This window comes from Neolamprologus brichardi, chromosome 1 (assembly GCF_056152115.1).
Source record: "Neolamprologus brichardi isolate AB-2024 chromosome 1, ASM5615211v1, whole genome shotgun sequence".
Lineage (NCBI taxonomy): Eukaryota > Metazoa > Chordata > Actinopteri > Cichliformes > Cichlidae > Neolamprologus > Neolamprologus brichardi.
In genome coordinates this window covers 21353798-21372696 of record NC_142104.1, presented here as the reverse complement: position 1 = coordinate 21372696, position 18899 = coordinate 21353798, and the positions used below count along the sequence as shown (strand labels likewise).

The 18899-nt window shown below is 37.9% G+C and overlaps 1 protein-coding gene across 3 annotated transcripts in view; it reads left to right on the top strand.

The window, feature by feature from the left end:
• Positions 1-18899, top strand: part of syt7b (synaptotagmin VIIb) — a 127428-nt gene that overhangs the window by 53257 nt on the left and 55272 nt on the right. For all 3 annotated transcript variants that reach the window (XM_006780219.3, XM_006780218.3, XM_006780217.3), the window contains exons 3-4: positions 14326-14405; positions 15499-15633. In XM_006780219.3, coding sequence (XP_006780282.1) covers positions 14326-14405; positions 15499-15633 — 215 coding nt within the window. The remainder of the gene's footprint in view (positions 1-14325; positions 14406-15498; positions 15634-18899) is intronic.

The window sequence follows — 18899 nt, the reverse complement described above, 5'->3', positions numbered from 1 at the left end:
AGATCTTTAATAGGCATCTATGAAATCACTGGGAAATGGAAACTGAGATGTTGGGGTTTTTCCCTGGTGAGTAGGTGGCATAATTTATTCTATAAATAAACTTTTGGAATAAAAATAGTTGCATAATCACTCTGCAGATTCTTGATTTCTTTTCTTTTCAAGCATAGTAAAGAAAATATAACCAGATATATCAACTGTATCTTTGTTATATCCTACATATTTAAGTGTTTTAGAGGCAGTTGGTACAATTTGTAAGGTCTTGTTTTGGAGGATGACTGGACAAACTGGCTGAGTGTAACATCCATTTTTTTAAGGAAGTAAGAAGGTTGTGGAAATTCTGCTGGGCCTTCTCACTGTATGAATAATTCATTATTGGAAGGATCAGCACAGCTTTTTTAATGCCCTGCATAGAAAACTTAAGATTTTTCATTTATTGTGTGTCCTAACCTTCAAATGAATCGAATAGTGCATGAATAGTGCACAGGATGAAGAAAAAAAAGAAATATTACTAAATCTTGCACATTTTTATTCAAAAATAAATTAAATCTTATTTGAAATGCAAAATTTTGATATGCAAACAAAGTATGCGCTCATTTGGATGAACAGAGTGTACTGAAATAATACTCACATGTGCAAGTTGAATGTTTTCTTTTCACTCGTCTGAGAAAATACATGTTGTGAAAGCAAAATGGCCCCAATACTGACCAGTGAATGAAAAAAACAAACAGTGTTTCTGCCTGAAAATTCAAATTAATGTGATTTAACTCTTTAAAGCTTGAACTTTGAAAAAGCTGCCAGAAAATTCCTGTGAGTGTTTAATGAAGCTTCTCACAAGTAAAAACAAATTTTAGATATTAATTTGTATATATGTAAGTTTTAATTTGTATATTTTCTGCATGCGACGTTTTATTTTTTTCAATTTATTGCTTAAATATGTTCATTTTATTTTTGTTTTGTGGGGTTGAGGTGGGGAGATGGGGGTGTCACACTGTTGAAAACTCAGTGTCAAAAACTCACAAAGACTCATGTATTAAATATGGGGTGCTTGTCATTGCAGAGTTAAATCAGCATCAACTTAATTAATACTAGAGACTTGACATACAGCTTTCAGTTTCTCACACTGCAGATGTGACTGATGGGAAAACATCTCAAGGTTTGGCCCTCTGCCTTATAACTGAGGGTTGAAGCAAGTCTTTCTTTACAGTCAAACTGTTTCAGAACAACATCTTGTAGCTGTGTAGAAGATTTACAGCTGTATAGACAGTCAGGGTTTCTTCTGACATTTCTGCAGCCTTAAATTGAATGTGTTTGCCTTAAATAGTGTTGTGCTTTTTCTGCACCATGGCACTGGAAACAGGAGAGAGGCTGTATATTTGGCTGTGGCAGCGAACATGAACAGAAACCTCTGTAACTGTAGACGTGGCTCTGAGCCTCGTGCATCATGGCAGCCGCTCCATGCTAATGATTAATATGCTAATGAGCGTCACTTTGAGCAATTGGCTGCTCGAGTAACTGTAATTCCTCCTATACATTTTGATCTGCTGGCATTTTCCCCACTTTGTCCTCTCTTTCCCCCCTTCATGCATCTCTTTTGTCCTGTTCGCATCTCTCTCTGTTTGAATAGTGACTGTAGCACAGCAATTCATTCACCACGACAAGCTAAGAGTTAACTGAGCTATTACAGATGAAAAACACCTTCTAAGTAACATTTACAATTGCTCACGACTGAGAAACAAACCCATTTCTTATCTTTGTTTACTTTAAAGTTATCCATATCTCTCTGTGTTTTTGTGTCACCTTCTTTCTGTATAACAAATGATCTGGTTTGTATTTGTCTCTTTGTCACCTTATCACCCCGTCCTTGTCAGAATTTCACTGCTTCTCTCTGCCCTTTTCCAGTATTGTCCCTTGCTTGCATCTGTTGCAACTTTAGTTCTCCCTTCTGCTTGCTTTGTATTTCCTTAAGGTTAAATAAATAATCACATACATTATAAGAAAAGAAGAACATACATTGTATATACACATATGTTATGTTGGGGGTGGGTGTGCAGACTTTAGATAGTGAAATCTGCAAATAGTGAGTGCTATTACTTAAAAAAAATAGCTATAATCTTACCCACTGATCAAAATTTACTGTCAAAAATTTTCCATCAGCAGATTAATCATTTCATTGACTAACCTCTTTGGCTCTAGTCAGTAAGGATAGTTCAGTATTGCTTGTAATGAACTATTTTTTCTTTCTCTGAGCGAGAAATAACAAGGAAGATATTGCATCACCCATTTGAAACAACAGATGCATTTTAAAGGAAATCACTGGATTACAATTTTTTTTCATAACATAACAAATTCAATGTTTTCTTTTAAAACATCACCTGTTGTCCATTTTTAGTACATGTCCATCCTGCTCTCCTATCTAAAGGTCATTTTAGTTGGTTTTTGGCCATTCCTTGACTTGCTTGATGTTGTCATAATATCAGCAAAAATATTGGGGTATTACCGTCTAATATTTGAATTCAGGTGTTTTCAGCCCCATTGTATAACATCAAGGACCTGGCCATGCAGTCTCCTTTTATAAACAACCCCCTAAAAATAATAAGTGGTCATTTCAAGTCTCTCTGGCTTCTTATTAGCACTAGTCATGTGTGGCACATTTTTAAGCTCACTTTTTAAACCTTACGTTGTAACTACAGCCCACAGTTTGTCAGACGCTCCAGAAAAGAATCGCTCTGAGACTAACTAAGATTGATAACTAAGATGAGCCTAAGTTTAATGTAGTAAGAGTACATTAAGAGTGCTAAGAGCACATTAAAGTTAGGATTGGGCATTTTTCATAGTGAACAGAGATGGGCAGTAACGCGTTACTTGTAACGCGTTACTGTAATCCGATTACTTTTTTCAAGTAATGAGTAAAGTAAGGGATTACTATTGCAAAAACGGTAATTAGATTACCGTTACTTTCCCGTAGGAACGCTGCGTTACTGCGTTACTAAAACCGTGATTTTCTTGCGAGAATGTCTCATGACAGTGACGTAAGCGAGTGTGATGTTCGTGACAACAGCTGTGTGCAGATCAACAATGGATCATATATCGAGTGCGGGAGAGAGTATGAGCGTGCAGCGTTTAAAGCGTGGAAGTACTGACCTTATTTTGAGTTTGATTCCGTAAAAAGTGACAAAAACATTAGTGTCCCTTGTGCGTGGGAAGAAAACTTCTTTTTGCAGCGAAAAAAAACCCCTAAACTTCCAAGCAAGCACCGAGTGCGCTACGACGTAATGGGAAACTCACAGAGAAACTGCCGTATCCTTCCACTGACCGCTGCGGCACACCTGCACCAGGATAAACCTCCGCCTACCCTACTCCTGCTTTACAGGTGAAAATAGAGCAAAAGGACCGCTAGTCTTTGACTTTATTTATTTTCTGCTGTGTTTTACTTGCATCTGAAAGAGTGAGTGTAAACACAATATATATATATATATATATATATATATATATATATATATTATGTGCTGGAATGTGCAGAAAATAGGTTTAAATGTTAAACTAATTTCTTCCAGTCAGAGAATGGTGCATATAATTAAAATTTTGCTTCATGCATAAAGTTAAAAGATTAAAACTAACAAAACAAGTTTTAAAAAGAGACTTTTCCATTTGATTACATTTTGTATGATGGATTATGTAGAAAAAGTAGAATTGGGCTGAAAGATCTATCGCTTTATCGGCTATTCAGGTTGTAAATCATGTTTTTAAAAAGTAACTAAGTAACTAAGTAATTAATTACTTTTGAAAATAAGTAATCAGTAAAGTAATGGGATTACTTTTTTGGGGAAGTAATCAGTAATTAATTACTGATTACTTTTTTCAAGTAACTTGACCAACACTGATAGTGAATCATCCAAACTACACACTAGCATATGAACCTCATGCTGTGGATGGATAATCTCAGGTGTTCTCTTGACTGGAGTTTGGTCCATTGGTATCTGTGCATTGGGACTGTTCTGATTATGTAGATCAAGGTAGTGGATTTACAGTCTACTTATTTTTCTGTGTTAAAAATAGGGGAAACAAAACACAGCCTTAACAAATGAATTGCAAACATAACGGAACAGCTTCCTTTGAATGTCCCTGACACACACTCCTGGCAAGCTACAATATTAATGAGTGGTTACAAAATATAGCACACAAACAGGTGTTTGTATTGTATGGCTACCAAGGAAACTGCTGTGATACTGTGCACAGCAGCATTGTGTGTTTTTCTGAATTTCAATCATCTAAGCCAAAACTTACTTAAGTTTCCAATAAATCACATTTGTATCATTTAAAGGTAAAAAAAGATTAATAGGAGAGTGTTTGCACTCTAATGAATGGACCTGTTTGGTCCATTGCCATTGGTTGTTTATAGGAGTAGAAAGTAGAGATGGCACGATACTGCTTTTTTATGTCCGATACCAATACCGATATCATAAATTTGGATATCTGCCGATACCGATATGAATCCGATGTAGTGTGTTTTTTAATCAATAAAACAGTTTTTTTAATATCTTGCTGCATTTTGTATAAGTTCATACTCAAGTTTAAATAAACAACACTAAAGCTATTCTGTTATACCTGTGTGTAAAAAATACACTGCACCCAAAATATTTCATAGTTCATACCGATCAATCTAATAAACTTAAACCTACTCCATCCTCCCTATTCTGGTATTTTACAGAGTACTTAGCAGAAATATTAAGCAACCTAACTAAGGGTTGCAAACTCCCAGCAAAAAAAAAAAAAAATAGGGAACCACCCCCCACCCTCTTCCTCATGATGCTTAATTGACATAATCAACTTTAATTTGATGCAGTGTGGAAAAAAAATGCACAGAAATAAATTATTTTTCAAGAATAATTAAATAGATTCAACATCTTTCTTCAACAGAATTGCAGACTGCACAGATGGTATCTTCCCAAAGGAAAAAGTACTTAGCTTACTAGGGTATATTAGACTTAACAGTTACTATATACAGTAATGGCAGGGCTCGCAAAATCGCTAGCCCGACGTCCCGGGGCTAGCGATTTTTCCAGTCGGGCTACCAAAATCGAACTCAGCCCTGCCTGTTGGGCTATCATAGGAAGGAAAATATATGTCTATGCTTTTGCATTCTTTCGCCAATGTAGCTGAGTAATTATGTCATTGGCATCGATGAGCCACTTTCAATGTGTGACATATTGAAATCGCGTTTGAATTTGCGCTTGCTTTTTGCTTTCACTTTCATTTTGCGATCGCGCGAACGGTGTGTAGAGAGCAGCAGCACTGATTGGTGAGTGACGATTAATTGCGCACCAATTCCAATGACATCGTCTTATCACTCATTAGCTTACTATTCAAACGCGACAAGTGAAATCTCCCGCAGCAAGCTTAAACGTGAGAGGTTGAGTGCACAAAGAATCGCTGACCGTTATGTAAGTACGTGTGTAAAAGCAGCAGGATTTACGCTGGTATTTTAGTTTTGCTCAGCTAAATAAGACGGGTCAGGGTGAAGAAGGGACAGCCAAAGAAAAGCTTACCACAAAACGGAAAAGTTATGACAAATCAGACTATAAGGCAAAAAGAAAGCGCAACTTTTTTGGTTTCATGGACAAAAGAATTTCTGTGGCTGGAATATGACGAGCTAAATAACATGATGTTCTGCCAGGTGTGTTGTGAGTTTCATTTGATTTCTGAGTCGACAAGCGCCTTTGTTACTGGGACCAGTCATTTTAAGAAAGACCCCATCAGAACCCATGAGAAATGCAAGAAATGCATTATTGCCCAGTCTGTTCTTTCCCAGAACAAACAGCATTTGCAAAAAAAATACTAAAAAATAAACCAAGCACAACAAGAACTCCTGAAAAATCTGTTTAGAACAGCGTACTATGTTGCAAAGAGTAAACTACCATTGGCAAAATTTAGCAGTCTTTGCAAACTTCAAAAAGCAAATGGCCTCGATCTTGGTTCCACTTGCCTCTTACCCGTGACTTCAGTGGAAATTTCAAATTCAGGATCTGACACAGACTGATTCATGTTCTACACAGTTCTTACAAGTTCATAGAAATTTCTGTTCAATTTGAACCAAGTATTTGAGTTGATGGTTGTAATTTTTATACAGTTGTTGTGATTTGCATTTTAACAATTTTTTTGATTAATTTTTGTTTCCGTTACAATATTATACTTTAATGTATAATATTGTAAAGGAAACAAAACATAAAAAAATTACTCTCTTTTTTATTCGGGCTACTTAAATTTATTTTGGGCTACCAAAAACTGAAGAATGCCTGCCTGAAGGGCTACCAGAGATTTTGAAATTTTGCGAGCCTTGAATGGACTTCTATACATGTTACATCAGATTAAAACTTTGGGTGTAAGATTCAGATAATTATTTATTAAAAGCTCGACATTTTAAATGAGAATAAGAAAGAAAAGTATGTCTTTGTGCCCCCTTTTCCCTGTTAATGCCCTATCGGCCCCCCTGGCTAAACTTTCCTAGATCCGCCCCTGCACAGTTACCAGCTGTCAGCTATGTAGAAAAGGATCCTGGTGTAGAAAATAATATTAAATAAATTCTAACAACAGATTATCAAGCTTAAACGTGCTGTTGTTGTTCAGCCGCTGGTTTCCTCTTTCTGGTGCAAAGTGGGCCAAAAACAACCAAGAGAAACAGACTCGCGACAGAAAAGCCGATCAGCTGATCATTGATCAGTTTCATGATTGAAGTAGCAGCAAGAAGAGGCAGTCGCTCCATATATCGGTTGTTAAGCTTAACGTGGGAATGCTTAAACATTCAGAGATGAACTTACACACTTGCTTTACTTCTCTCTGGGATAACTTTCTCGGAGATGAAATGCCGGTTTGGTAGCGAGGCTACAAATACACACAGCCGCTCTATCACGTGATGCACACTGCTCCAACGTGCTGGTTATGAGCCGAGTTACGCCATGTCGCAAGTTTTGTGAGGTGCTTTTTTGATATTTAATGGATCGGATTACATTTTTTATTTCCCTCCGATATCCGATCCAGTAATTTATGTCAGTATCAGACCGATACCGATACGTAATATCGGATCGGTCCATCTCTAGTAGAAAGGGGAGGAGAGTAGTACAGGGAAGGAAAAGTGAGGCAGATGCAGTGTGGAAGGTGCTGTTGGTCTTTGCTGAACATCCAGGTGTGTGACAAGCATAATGACAGTGTGACTTAGGAGGATGATCCAGAGGGAAGCAGGGCCACACTGCTCTGAACAGGGAATCACCCTCTGTGCCTTTCACATCTCCAGTTCATCTCATGTGACAGTTTTATCATCCTCTGCACAGCTTCATTATTCTAGATCCAGTTTCGAACCTTGCGTCTTGTCTCTTCCTGTTTCTCACTTGGCCCTCCGCTCAGTCGTACTCAGTTGCTTCTGCTTCTCCCCATCCTCCCGTCTGTTTCTCACATCCTCCCACACTCTGTCAGCATTGTACCTTCTCCAACCTCTCTCCAGCCTCCTGAAGATTTAATGATTTTGCTTAATGATAGATGAGCCGCACTTGATAGCATATACTTGACTGTTATGCCATCCTTCCTTTCTGAGTCTGTGTACATGTGTTCCAGTGCAGTGTTGTGGCTGGATGTAGGTACAGATCAGGTCAGGGCCCCAAGCGTCGCTCTCTATTGAAGATGTTTGTGGAGTTGAGTTGGACATATGAGAAGAGACATGATAAATAATAGAGTTTATTTTAGATGCATTGGCGATAAAGTAGAATGCATAAAGAGGCCACCTGTCTGTAGGACACTGAAAGCTGAATTAAGATAAACATTCGGCTCTGTGCTGTGTCTGAAAGCCCCCAGGCTGTGAGCAGCATGATATCTTTTATTGAGTACAAGAGTTGCATTTGAACCAGAAAAGGGAATGAAAAATTAGATAAATCTTTTAAAAAAGTTTGATAACTCGATCGTGTGAAAATGCACATTTGCATTGCATTTCTTGTCTAGATAGATAGATAGGTAGATTAGACAGCATTTTCATGTATGCATAATAATTCTGCTTTTTGGTCTTGGTTTACTGCAATGTGGGCCATTTTCAGTGACCTGTTTTGTCTAGACATGAGGAAACTAAAATTCATTGTGTCCTCTTTCGACTCTGGAAACATCTGTTCGAAGGTTTTTCAGACTACTCTCTTAAATATTTATAAGGTTGCATTAAAACACTCCACATGGGCTAAAGTTTCCACCCAGAGAATCTTTGTTTTTTTTCATTTAACACTTAATTGAATCAAATGTTTTAACGTTTTCATTCTTAAAGATTTTTTTGTATAAGCTCTCTCTGGAGTTCTGTAAAAATCTTTTCATACTGCTGTTTTTCTCTGTAAAAATCATGTTCAAAACTTGGATTTTTATGAGAAAATCTGTGACAGCTGCTCTGTGGTGACTTTCTCACGTTTACAGTGAGGTCCATAAATACTTCTGCCTCTGTACACCACCAAAGTGGATTTTAAATCAAGATGTGATTGAAGTGCACCATTTCGACTTTCATTCACAGGATTTGGCATTGCAATAAAAAACATTGCATTGCCATTTTTAAAGACACTATTTATTTTCAGATGTGCAAATGTAATCGGATAATTGACAAGCAGTTTCATGGCTAGTTCAATTCAGTTCAATTCAATTTTATTTATATAGCGCCAAATCGCAATAACAGTTGCCTCAAGGCACTTTATATTGCACAGTAGATCGTATAATAATAGATCCAGAGAAAAACCCAACAATCATATGACCCCCTATGAGCAAGCACTTTGGTGACAGTGGGAAGGAAAAACTCCCTTTTAACAGGAAGAAACCTCCGGCAGAACCAGGCTCAGGGAGGGGCGGGGCCATCTGCTGTGACCAGTTGGGGTGAGAGAAGGAAAACAGGATAAAGACATGCTGTGGAAGAGAGACAGAGGGTAATAACAGATATGATTCAATGCAGAGAGGTCTATTAACACATAGTGAGTGAGAAAGGTGACTGCAAAGGAAAAACTCAATGCATCATGGAAATCCCCGGCAGCCTACGTGCAGCATAACTAAGGGAGGATTTAGGGTCACCTGGTCCAGCCCTAACTATATGCTTTAGCAAAAAGGAAAGTTTTAAGCCTAATCTTGAAAGTAGAGATAGTGTCTGTCTCCCGAATCCAAACTGGAAGCTGGTTTCACAGAAGAGGGGCCTGAAAACTGAAGGCTCTCCCTCCCATTCTACTTTTAAATACTCTAGGAACAACAAGTAAGCCTGCAGTGCGAGAGCGAAGTGCTCTAATAGGGTGATATGGTAGTACAAGGTCATTAAGATAAGATGAGGCCTGATTATTTAAGACCTTGTATGTGAGGAGCAGGATTTTGAATTCAATTCTGGATTTAACAGGAAGCCAATGAAGGGAAGCCAAAACAGGAGAAATATGCTCTCTCTTTCTAGTCCCTGTCAGTGCTCTTGCTGCAGTATTTTGGATTAGCTGAAGGCTTTTCACCGAGTTTTTACAACATCCTGATAATATTGAAATGCAGTAGTCCAGCCTGGAAGTAATAAATGCATGAACTAGTTTTTCAGCATCACTCTGCGACAGGATATTTGCGCAAATGGAAGAAAGCAGTCTTACATATTTGTTTAATATGTGCATTGAAGGACATGTCTTTGTCAAAAGTGACTCCAAGGTTCCTCACAGTGTTACTGGAGGCCAAGGTAATGCCATCCAGAGTAAGAATCTGGTTGGACACCATATTTCTAAGATTTTCAGGGCCGAGTACAATAACCTCAGTTTTATCTGAATTAAGAAGCAGAAAGTTAGCGGCCATCCAGGTCTTTATGTCTTTAAGACATTCCTGCAGTTTAACTAATTGGTGTGTGTTATGTGGCTTCATGGATAGATAGAGCTGGGTGTCATCTGCATAGCAGTGAAAATGTATGCTATGTCTTCTAATGATGCTGCCTAAGGGAAGCATGTATAATGTAAACAGAATTGGTCCTAGCACTGAACCCTGTGGAACTCCATAATTGACCTTAGTGTGTGAAGAGGACTCTCCATTTACACGTACAAATTGGAGTCTATTAGATAGATATGATACAAACCACTGCAGCGCAGTACCTGAAATACCTCCAGCATGTTCTATCCGCACTACTAGAATATTATGGTCAACAGTATCGAACACTGCACTAGAGCAGGGCGATATGACCAAAAGTATTTATCACGATATACATTTGAAAATTTGCGATAACGATATAACTGACGATATAATTGACACTAGACAAAATACTTTACAACTCCACAACTTTATTATTGCAAAAAAAAAAAAACCCCATCAATGTATTTTCACTTAAACAAGCAGCTGTTTTTTATGTGCATTAAAGTTATATAAAAATTTAACTGTGCAAAGGCAAAAAATCCTTGCTGACAGTTTAACCAAAAGGCATTTCCAGTGAAAACCATAACCATGTAGAATATCCACAAAACTTAACCCTCCTGTTATGTTGGTTTCCAGGAACACTAATTATGTTCCTGGGTCAATTTGATCCGGGCCATGTTTACTCATCCAAAAGTGTCAGAAACACTGGCATTGATTATTTTACAAATTTGTTTTATAATTTTGATTTTTTTCGTTTTCTGTAGTGATACAGATGACATGTGATATCTCTTCTGTTCTGGGTCAATCTGACCTGCAACATAACAGGAGGGTTAAAAAGAAGTTATACACACACACAATACAGTAATATTATGTTGAAGCACAGTACATATCACTCCGCGAGGCTCCTGCCTACGATAGCCGTAATGCTAGACAATCCATCAAGCAGTGCGGGTTTGTAGCTTAGCAAAGTGGTACTGAAACATTTGACAGATTTTCGAGCGCCGTGTACGACATAAAATCGTTTCGAGGTCAGTAAACACAACCAGAATTCATACATAAGGCACACAGGATTATAAGGGGCACTGTCGATTTTCACAAAGATCAAGGGATTGATTTTAAGTGAGCCGTATTTTCCAAAAGACATTGTAATAACGACGTGCTCTACCAAAAATAGTGCTTTGTTGTGTATCTGATGGACGAAAGCTAAACCAGTTCCACACCACTGAAGTTGCAGCATTTTTACAAACCAATTCTGGTTCATCCATTTCATTCAACGATCCGCTTTCGGCCTTCTTATTCTCCGTCGCCGCCATGCTTTTTTTCCGCCATGTGCATATGAAAACAAAGGCACTGTACATGCATGTTTTACCCATATTCTATCGCAATATTTCATTTTCTTATCGTTGCTCAACATTATACCAGTATTACCGTGAATGGTATGATATGGCCCAGCCCTACGCTGTACTGAGGTCTAGCAGGACAAGCACAGAGATGAGTCCACTGTCAGAGGCCATAAGAAGCTCATTTGTAACCTTCACTAAAGCTGTTTCTGTGCTGTGATGAGCTCTGAAACCTGACTGAAACTCTTCAAATAAGACATTCCTCTGCAGATGATCTGTTAGCTGTTTGACAGCTACTCTTTCAAGGATTTTTGATATGAAAGGAAGGTTGGAGATTGGCCTATAATTAGCTAAGTTGAGGCTTGTTCAAATTAAGCAGATAAAAGAGCTCAAGCTCCAACTGTTGAACTTGCGTTTGGTGTCTTTTCACTCAATATGAGATCCAAAGAGATGTTTATACAAGTGAAGGAAGCAATCATTAGGCTAAAGGATGGATGATGACACGAATATATTACACTTTGGACGTAGCTAAACTTGTGCCAGAAACCTTGAAATATTTCCAAGAAAGACAAATGAAAGAAAAAAGACAAATTCACAACTCTTCATGCAATAGAAATACAGAAGGTTTAGAATAACAGGTACAAACCACTGGTTACACTCAAGAACAAGAAGGCCAGATTAGACTTTTAATAACAATAATCTTTAGACAGATGCAACCAACAGTAATTTGTACCAGAAGGATGAGAAGAGAGAAGTATAGAGAAGAAAACAGCTATTGATCTGAAGCATACCACATCATCTGTCAAACATGGTGCAGGCAGTCTTATGAAACAACCATGTATGATGTGACTGCAGATAGAAGTAGCAGGATGATTTCTGAAGAGTACGGGGCCATGCTCTCTGCTCAGATTCAGACAAGTGCTGTAAAACTGATTGGCTGCACTTCACAGTCATATGGATAATGACCCAAAGCATACTGCAAAAGCAACCCAAGAGTTTGTCAACCTAAAACAAATGGGATGTTACAGTTAAAGCCTGGCAAAGCATCTCAAGGGAGGAAACACAACATTTGTTTCCTCTCTTAAAGATGACAGTCTGCACTTTAGCCACATCTTTATTGTTTGAATTAAAATCCGCTGTGGATGATGTGTATATATAATGTAAGGAAGAGCAACACAGCAAATCCTGATGTCAGACTGTCCTTATCATTTCTTTATGTTACCTACATGGCTGCGGGACGATTACCTGGTTAAGTGTGTCACTAACAGTATGTCTGCCCTGGGTGTGAACTCACTGCTCAGCCGGCTTTTAAATTTGTATGTTTTCTACATTTGCAGGGTCCCTCAAACAGCAGAAAAAGTACAAGTAGTACACAATATAATGTTTGTGTTCAAGCAACACCACTATGGCTGCTTTTCTCTCGGCCTGACATTAAAATTCACTTTTGTGTGTCCCAGCTGTGACGAGAGTGCAAGAAGGAATCACGTTACACCTTCAGCCTCAAACAGCTTCTAAGAGACATACTGAGAAAAAGCAAGAAAACGAGAAAAAGATTAAAATAAAATAAATAGCTGCCCTTCAACACTCAATTAGTCGGCATTTGCGAAATTAATGTTAAATTTAAAATGTCACCACCACATTTCAAGTTTGAGTTTTTTTACCCCTCTGGCATGGTGTGATATTCTTATTAATAGCCCGTAGAGAGGATTGGTAGATATTTTTTATCAAAATATGCATATGTAATTAAAACGCATGTCAAGTTGATTTTGTGGCTAATTAATTACAGCAACAGATGGTAATGTAGCTGAAATCTTCAAATAGGAACGAGTCCAACATGTAATTTGCCTCAAAGCAAACATAAAAAAAAGTCTTAACAGCAATTTTATGTCTTGCCTATTTGGTGGACATTTTATTACATATGTGCACCTCATGTCGTTGTCGTGAGCTTATAATGGAAAAACATTATGTAAGAAGCGAGAGTCGGTGTGACTCAGCGGGAAAGAGCTCAGTGTTATCACCCCCAAGAGTTTAATAAATATGGAGTTCAATAAAACATAGAGGTCAATAACTGTAACTACTGTATATTGCTTTGGTGAAAGCACTATCCATTAAGTAGAAAATATTTGCACAGAGTAGGTAAGATACGGTTTATAAGCCATCGCAGCAGCAATGTATGCAGTTACATTGCCCAGTTAGAATTTCATCGTCTTTTAAATGAGCTGGCTTCACCTTAAAAAGCAGCTGTTTTCGGTTTGAGAGGAAACCCTTTAGATTTCCAGTCTGTAAATGTGTTTTTCCCCCTTTTATATAAGATCTGACATATCATTGTTTCATATTATATCACAGATTTTTTCGATGCCGAGGTTTAATTGCATGACCCGCAGCTTTTTTATATACGGTACAGCCCAGCATCTGATTTCACCTACTGCGACACTACAGTAAAGGCATGTCAGTTAGATTTCCATTAGATTTTATTGACTCTTCCTGGCAGCGGTGGAGAATTTAACTTATTTGTTCAATCTTAACTATCAAAACATGCCACAGCAATCTCCACAAGCACGGGAAGCTTTTTCAGAAAACAAAAGCTGTTGTAGACCCAAAAACTACTTTGATTTTTTTGAGGAGACACACATCACAGCATAGGCCCAGTGGTGATATGTGCAGGCCCTCCGGCTCTGCTGTAACTACAGCTTTGGCTGTAATAAACAATGTAGTGGCCCCTCCGAAGGCTTTCACGAATGACTTCCTGTTTTGAAATCTTGAGTTATCTCATTATCTTAATGTGTCTGATTTCACTTTAAGTCTGATGTAGCCTGCAGCTGCACTGTGTGTGTGTCTGCGTGTGTGCTTCTTGTGTGCGAAAACATTTTTGCCCATGTATCATGCATGTGAGATTGTGTATTTGCATCTCATTTTAGTTAAGTGGTCCCTGGCATCAAACCAGTGTGCACTCTTCCCTCATTTATTACATTTTACAACATGTGTTGGAACCTGATGTTATTCTAAAAACCTGAGTAATGAACACTTGACTTGCACAGATGCCTTTATAAACGATGAGAAACACGCCTCTAAGATGTGTGTCCCTCTTACTCGCTCTGTCTCTCTCGTGTCTTTGCAGGGGAAGAGGAATAAGCCCGGGATGGAGGCTGCCAGCTCTCCAGATTCAGTGAGAGGTCGAGGGGAAAATAAAGCCATCAAGTAGGTGGCAGGGAGGGAGTAGATGGGGGCACGTGGGAATAATGTATGATGTGGTGATAGTATCACATTTGAACAGCTATTTGTGATTGCAAACTAATCTCATAGCTCTGTGCGTGGACTCAAATGCTTTCCCTGAAATTATGCCCTAAAGATAGTGAGCATTTATCATATATATATATATATATATATATATATATATATATATATATATATATATATATATATATATTATATATATATATATATATATATATATATATATATATATATATATATATACACGATGTGTGACGCTGCTACTGTGCCCATAAAAAAAAACTACCTGATTTAAATTTGTCCTTGGGCAGCTCTGGACCACTTCCAACATTGCTGCTATTTTTAGATCACTCTTTGAAAATCATGTTCTGACCTCCTGGTCTGCTGATGTAAATCAAAGGCTGCATTATGGTAAATGGTCTTTACCTTATATTTAAACCCCTCCCCAATTTTTAGACATAGCAACAGCCTACTCACCGTTTGCTCTAGTTGGAATAAATAGAAATAAGCACACTAAGCTAATTGTTAAGCTTAGGATATCGACAGCTATGAATATACTTCTGCCCCTGTTTCAAATATAATTAAGCATTATTGAATACAAGAGGGTGACACTAACAGCTTGCCACAAATCTATTAGCTTGTTTGAGCTATTTCCTTTGACATTTTTATTCTGGGTGCATACCTGACTTGTTTTTTTTGGTGTTTTAAATTCATACTGACTTTTCTCCCTTGCCTCCTTATCTCCTTTGTTTTGTTTCCTCATCGTTGACAGCGTGATAAAACACACAGGTCACGTCCTTCCATCCTCCTCCTTTCTGAGCGTTTCGACCCACTTTTCATGATACTGGGTGACCTTAAACTTGTAGTCATCCTGTAGCCAAATTCATGTCAAATTTATTTTAAAAGTATTTAAAAAGAGTATTTTTCTTTTTAGATTTTCTTTTTAATTTATTTATCAACATTTCTCGAGATCTGCTTTGTTTTCTCTTCTTTATATTTGTCTGTGATTGTTTACTGCTCTCACCTGTCTCACCTTTTGCTTTCTCTCTGGCTACAGCGATCTAGACAGAGACTTTTGGAATAACAATGACAGCAGCAATGTCCAACAGAGGTGGAGCTCCTACCCACCCAAGGAGTTCCTCTTAAACATGTCTCCCTATGCACCCTACGGAGATCCCCGCCTCACGCCCAAGTGAGTCTCATTCATGTCTGGTAAGGGACTCCTCTGTCTGGGCAGGGCTGTAATGAACAGGGGCTTCTGTACAACGCTGTAGGAGTGGTCAACATAATAAAATTAGATATTATTATAGTAGCAGATAGCAAATGGGTGATTTTAGTCCAATCTTTTGCTATTTGAGGTCATAGGTATGAGACAAATAGCACAAAAATATTCCAAATCAAAGGATGATCAATACACAACTCAGAGCAGTGAAAAGGTCACATTTAATAGCTTAAAGGGAAACAGAAAGCCTGATTTTGTAACGCTGTCAGATCACATATCTTTTAAATGGAATTCTCCCCTCATCCCCGGTAATCCTCATGTTTTTGTATTCAGGCATGTCCACAGTGAGGTGGTGTTTAGTATGCACTGCTGGCCATGCAGCAGCTGATAGAGATGTGCAGCACCATCCCTTAATATCTGTGATTCCTTGGGCTGCGCTGACACTAACTGAAATTATGCACAATTTCCAAACTGCTGCTTTCAGACAGAAAGGCTGTATAGGAGTTTGAGTCCTGTCTCTTTAAAACAATACAGAAGAGTAAACTGGGGAAGCAACAGTATAGTTTGCTTTAAATCACATACAGCGTGTACAAATGAATGTCTTTGATAGCTCCACTGCTTACAGCCCTGCTAACTTCACCTCAGTAGACCCTCCCTACCTCTCACCTGCAGCCCATGGACTGTTACCATGGAGACGGACAACCCTCAGAGAAAAGATCCCACTGTTTAACAAAACTTTTCCCCATTTGTGGTACTGGGGGGGCACTCAACGCCAAATATTAAAATCTTCTTTTCAGGATTGTGTAATAAATAACCAACATCCACAGAGGGTTGAACGTAGTGCACTAAGAAAATGAGTTTTTCAGTTTTTGTCAGGATTACTTTGACATTCAGAGAAGTATGATTATTTGCTTTCTGGCTGACATGATTAATACTACTTATGTAGTATGTTTTATTAAGAGCTAAAGCTTCTTTTTTCAAACTGAGAATGAACTAAGGGGCTGCACCAGAATCCAGTAAAAAATAAATAAATAAGGGAGGATTACTTTGGAGTGTAAGCATGCAAAGCTACTCTTGTTCAGGTATAAAAATATGGAGGTGAATGAGCATAATAGTAAATTAAATTAAATATAAATCTGCAGGCAAGATGTGGTCAGATTAGCTTGAGTTCAGAAAACATGTAATAGACACACCGGTCCAGTTTGTCCATTTCATGCTTTGCCTCTCCAAAACGTGAACATGCAGAAGTTGAATTACCAGCGGAGATGATGTATGAAGTTCATTTCAGGGTGCCTAATTGCCAGAAACGATTAAGCTGGCTAATATGTATTTACATGTAAATGTGTTAATAATGTCTGATAAAATGCTTTCCTGTGATTATTTTCATGTGGGCTTGAAATAAAATGTTTCCCTGTGTTGTTACTGCAACTTCTGCATGCGTGTCTGTTTCACATTTGGAGAGGCAAAGTGTGAAATGGACGCAGTGGACCAGCATGTAATATCTGTAATATCTGGTTGTAATGTTGGTCCAGGATCAACATTGCATCTGACCAATCACGTTGTTGTGATGTCATAACTTTGGAATGTGGAGCAAAAAGAAAAAAGAAGCTTTTGTTAATATAAAACCCTCTTCATGAAAAAAATTATAAACCTTTCCAGTGTTTTCTTTATTAATTTGAACAGTGTAATAAATATATTATCAAGTTAGGTTTCCTAGCCAAATTTATGTTACTGATGTTAGTATGCCAGTGATAGTTTTTAATAGCGTTAGCTATTTTTTTGGCTAATGCTAAGACATTGTGACTCGTCAGTTGTCGTCATGTTGATTCTGGACTACAATTGTTATGATGATAGGAGGATAATAACAACACCAACTCGTTGATATCATGCTCAGTTTCCGCTGAAGAAGAAGTGAAAAGCTATACCCAAATGAACAAACCAAACTGTATCAGATTTCCTTATGTTGATTATTGAACATGCATCAAATAAAGAGGCAGCTTCATTAATGTAAATGCAGAAGGCTTACAACAATGTGTGAACTGGTTACACTAAAAAACAGGGAAAGGTTATTTGAACAGTTACTTCCAAATGTTGCAAAACTGCTCAAGTGCAGTCCAATGCCCTAGTCAGTCCCCTGATCTCGACCCAGCAGAGCAGCTTTTCAGTTACTGACCCAGAAGCAAGCAGCAACTGAAAGTAGCAGCACTTAAGGCCTGGAAGGGATGAATGATCTCAAGGGATGAATGGGTTCTTTCATCTAATTACTGAAAACAATCCTTATATTTAAATAATGTTAGCTTGTAGCTTGAAAATGAGTAAGTGTGTATAAACATGGCTGCAATTCCTGAACAGTTAATTCTAAATTTTTGTTACGAAATCTTGAATCAAAAGGGAAAGTTTACACTTTCAGTATTATATTTAATATCTGAGGGTGGTACTTTCTTCTTTCCACCAGAAAACAAATAATTGTATTTTTAAAAATGTCCATCTGTTCCTTTAATGACGTAGTTTTTGGTCTGACTTTTTTCACTGTTTTGTTTTGGGGGGTTTTGTGAGTGTAAAGTTACGTGTTTTTACCCCACTCCCCTTTTTCCTTCACTCTTTCTGTGTTTTCTGCTTGTTGTCACTACTTGTACTATCACTCATAGTACTTTGAGTGCTTTAAGCCTCCCCGATAGCCCTCCTGAGTCTAGTCTACTGAGCCTTATTCCAAAAATAGTGACACTGTATCCTTGGTGTACAGTGCAACGTCTGTTTCATATCAACCTCCATTCCATCATTTAGATGCACCTCACACAGTCACTGAGGCATTAAGTGAACCTGTTCTTTCTTATTTTCTCTAATTATAACTCACTTGACTCTTTCAAAACCACCGGGCGCTCAGTTATTTGGTGTCTGCGCAGTGGTGCTGAAATTATTTTTAAATTCAGCGAACAGCAGTGATTATAGCTTTTGTTGTGATTGCATTTCATTATGTTATTGACTAGATTAATTCTGTGTGGCATTTGATAAGATAGTAATGGTGAGATTTCTGAATAGGGTGATAGTGGATCACTGAGCTATTTTATAGTCCTTACTGTGGCGATTCCTTTGTACAAAGCAAGTTTGTTTAGCAGCTTTCAAAGATGTCTTTCTGAGGTAAATTGAAAGTTACTGTTTGGAAACAGTTCAGACAAATTATATCTAAAAGCAAGGAAAAAAGGGATTAAGTCATGAAAAAGAACATGTTATTCGAG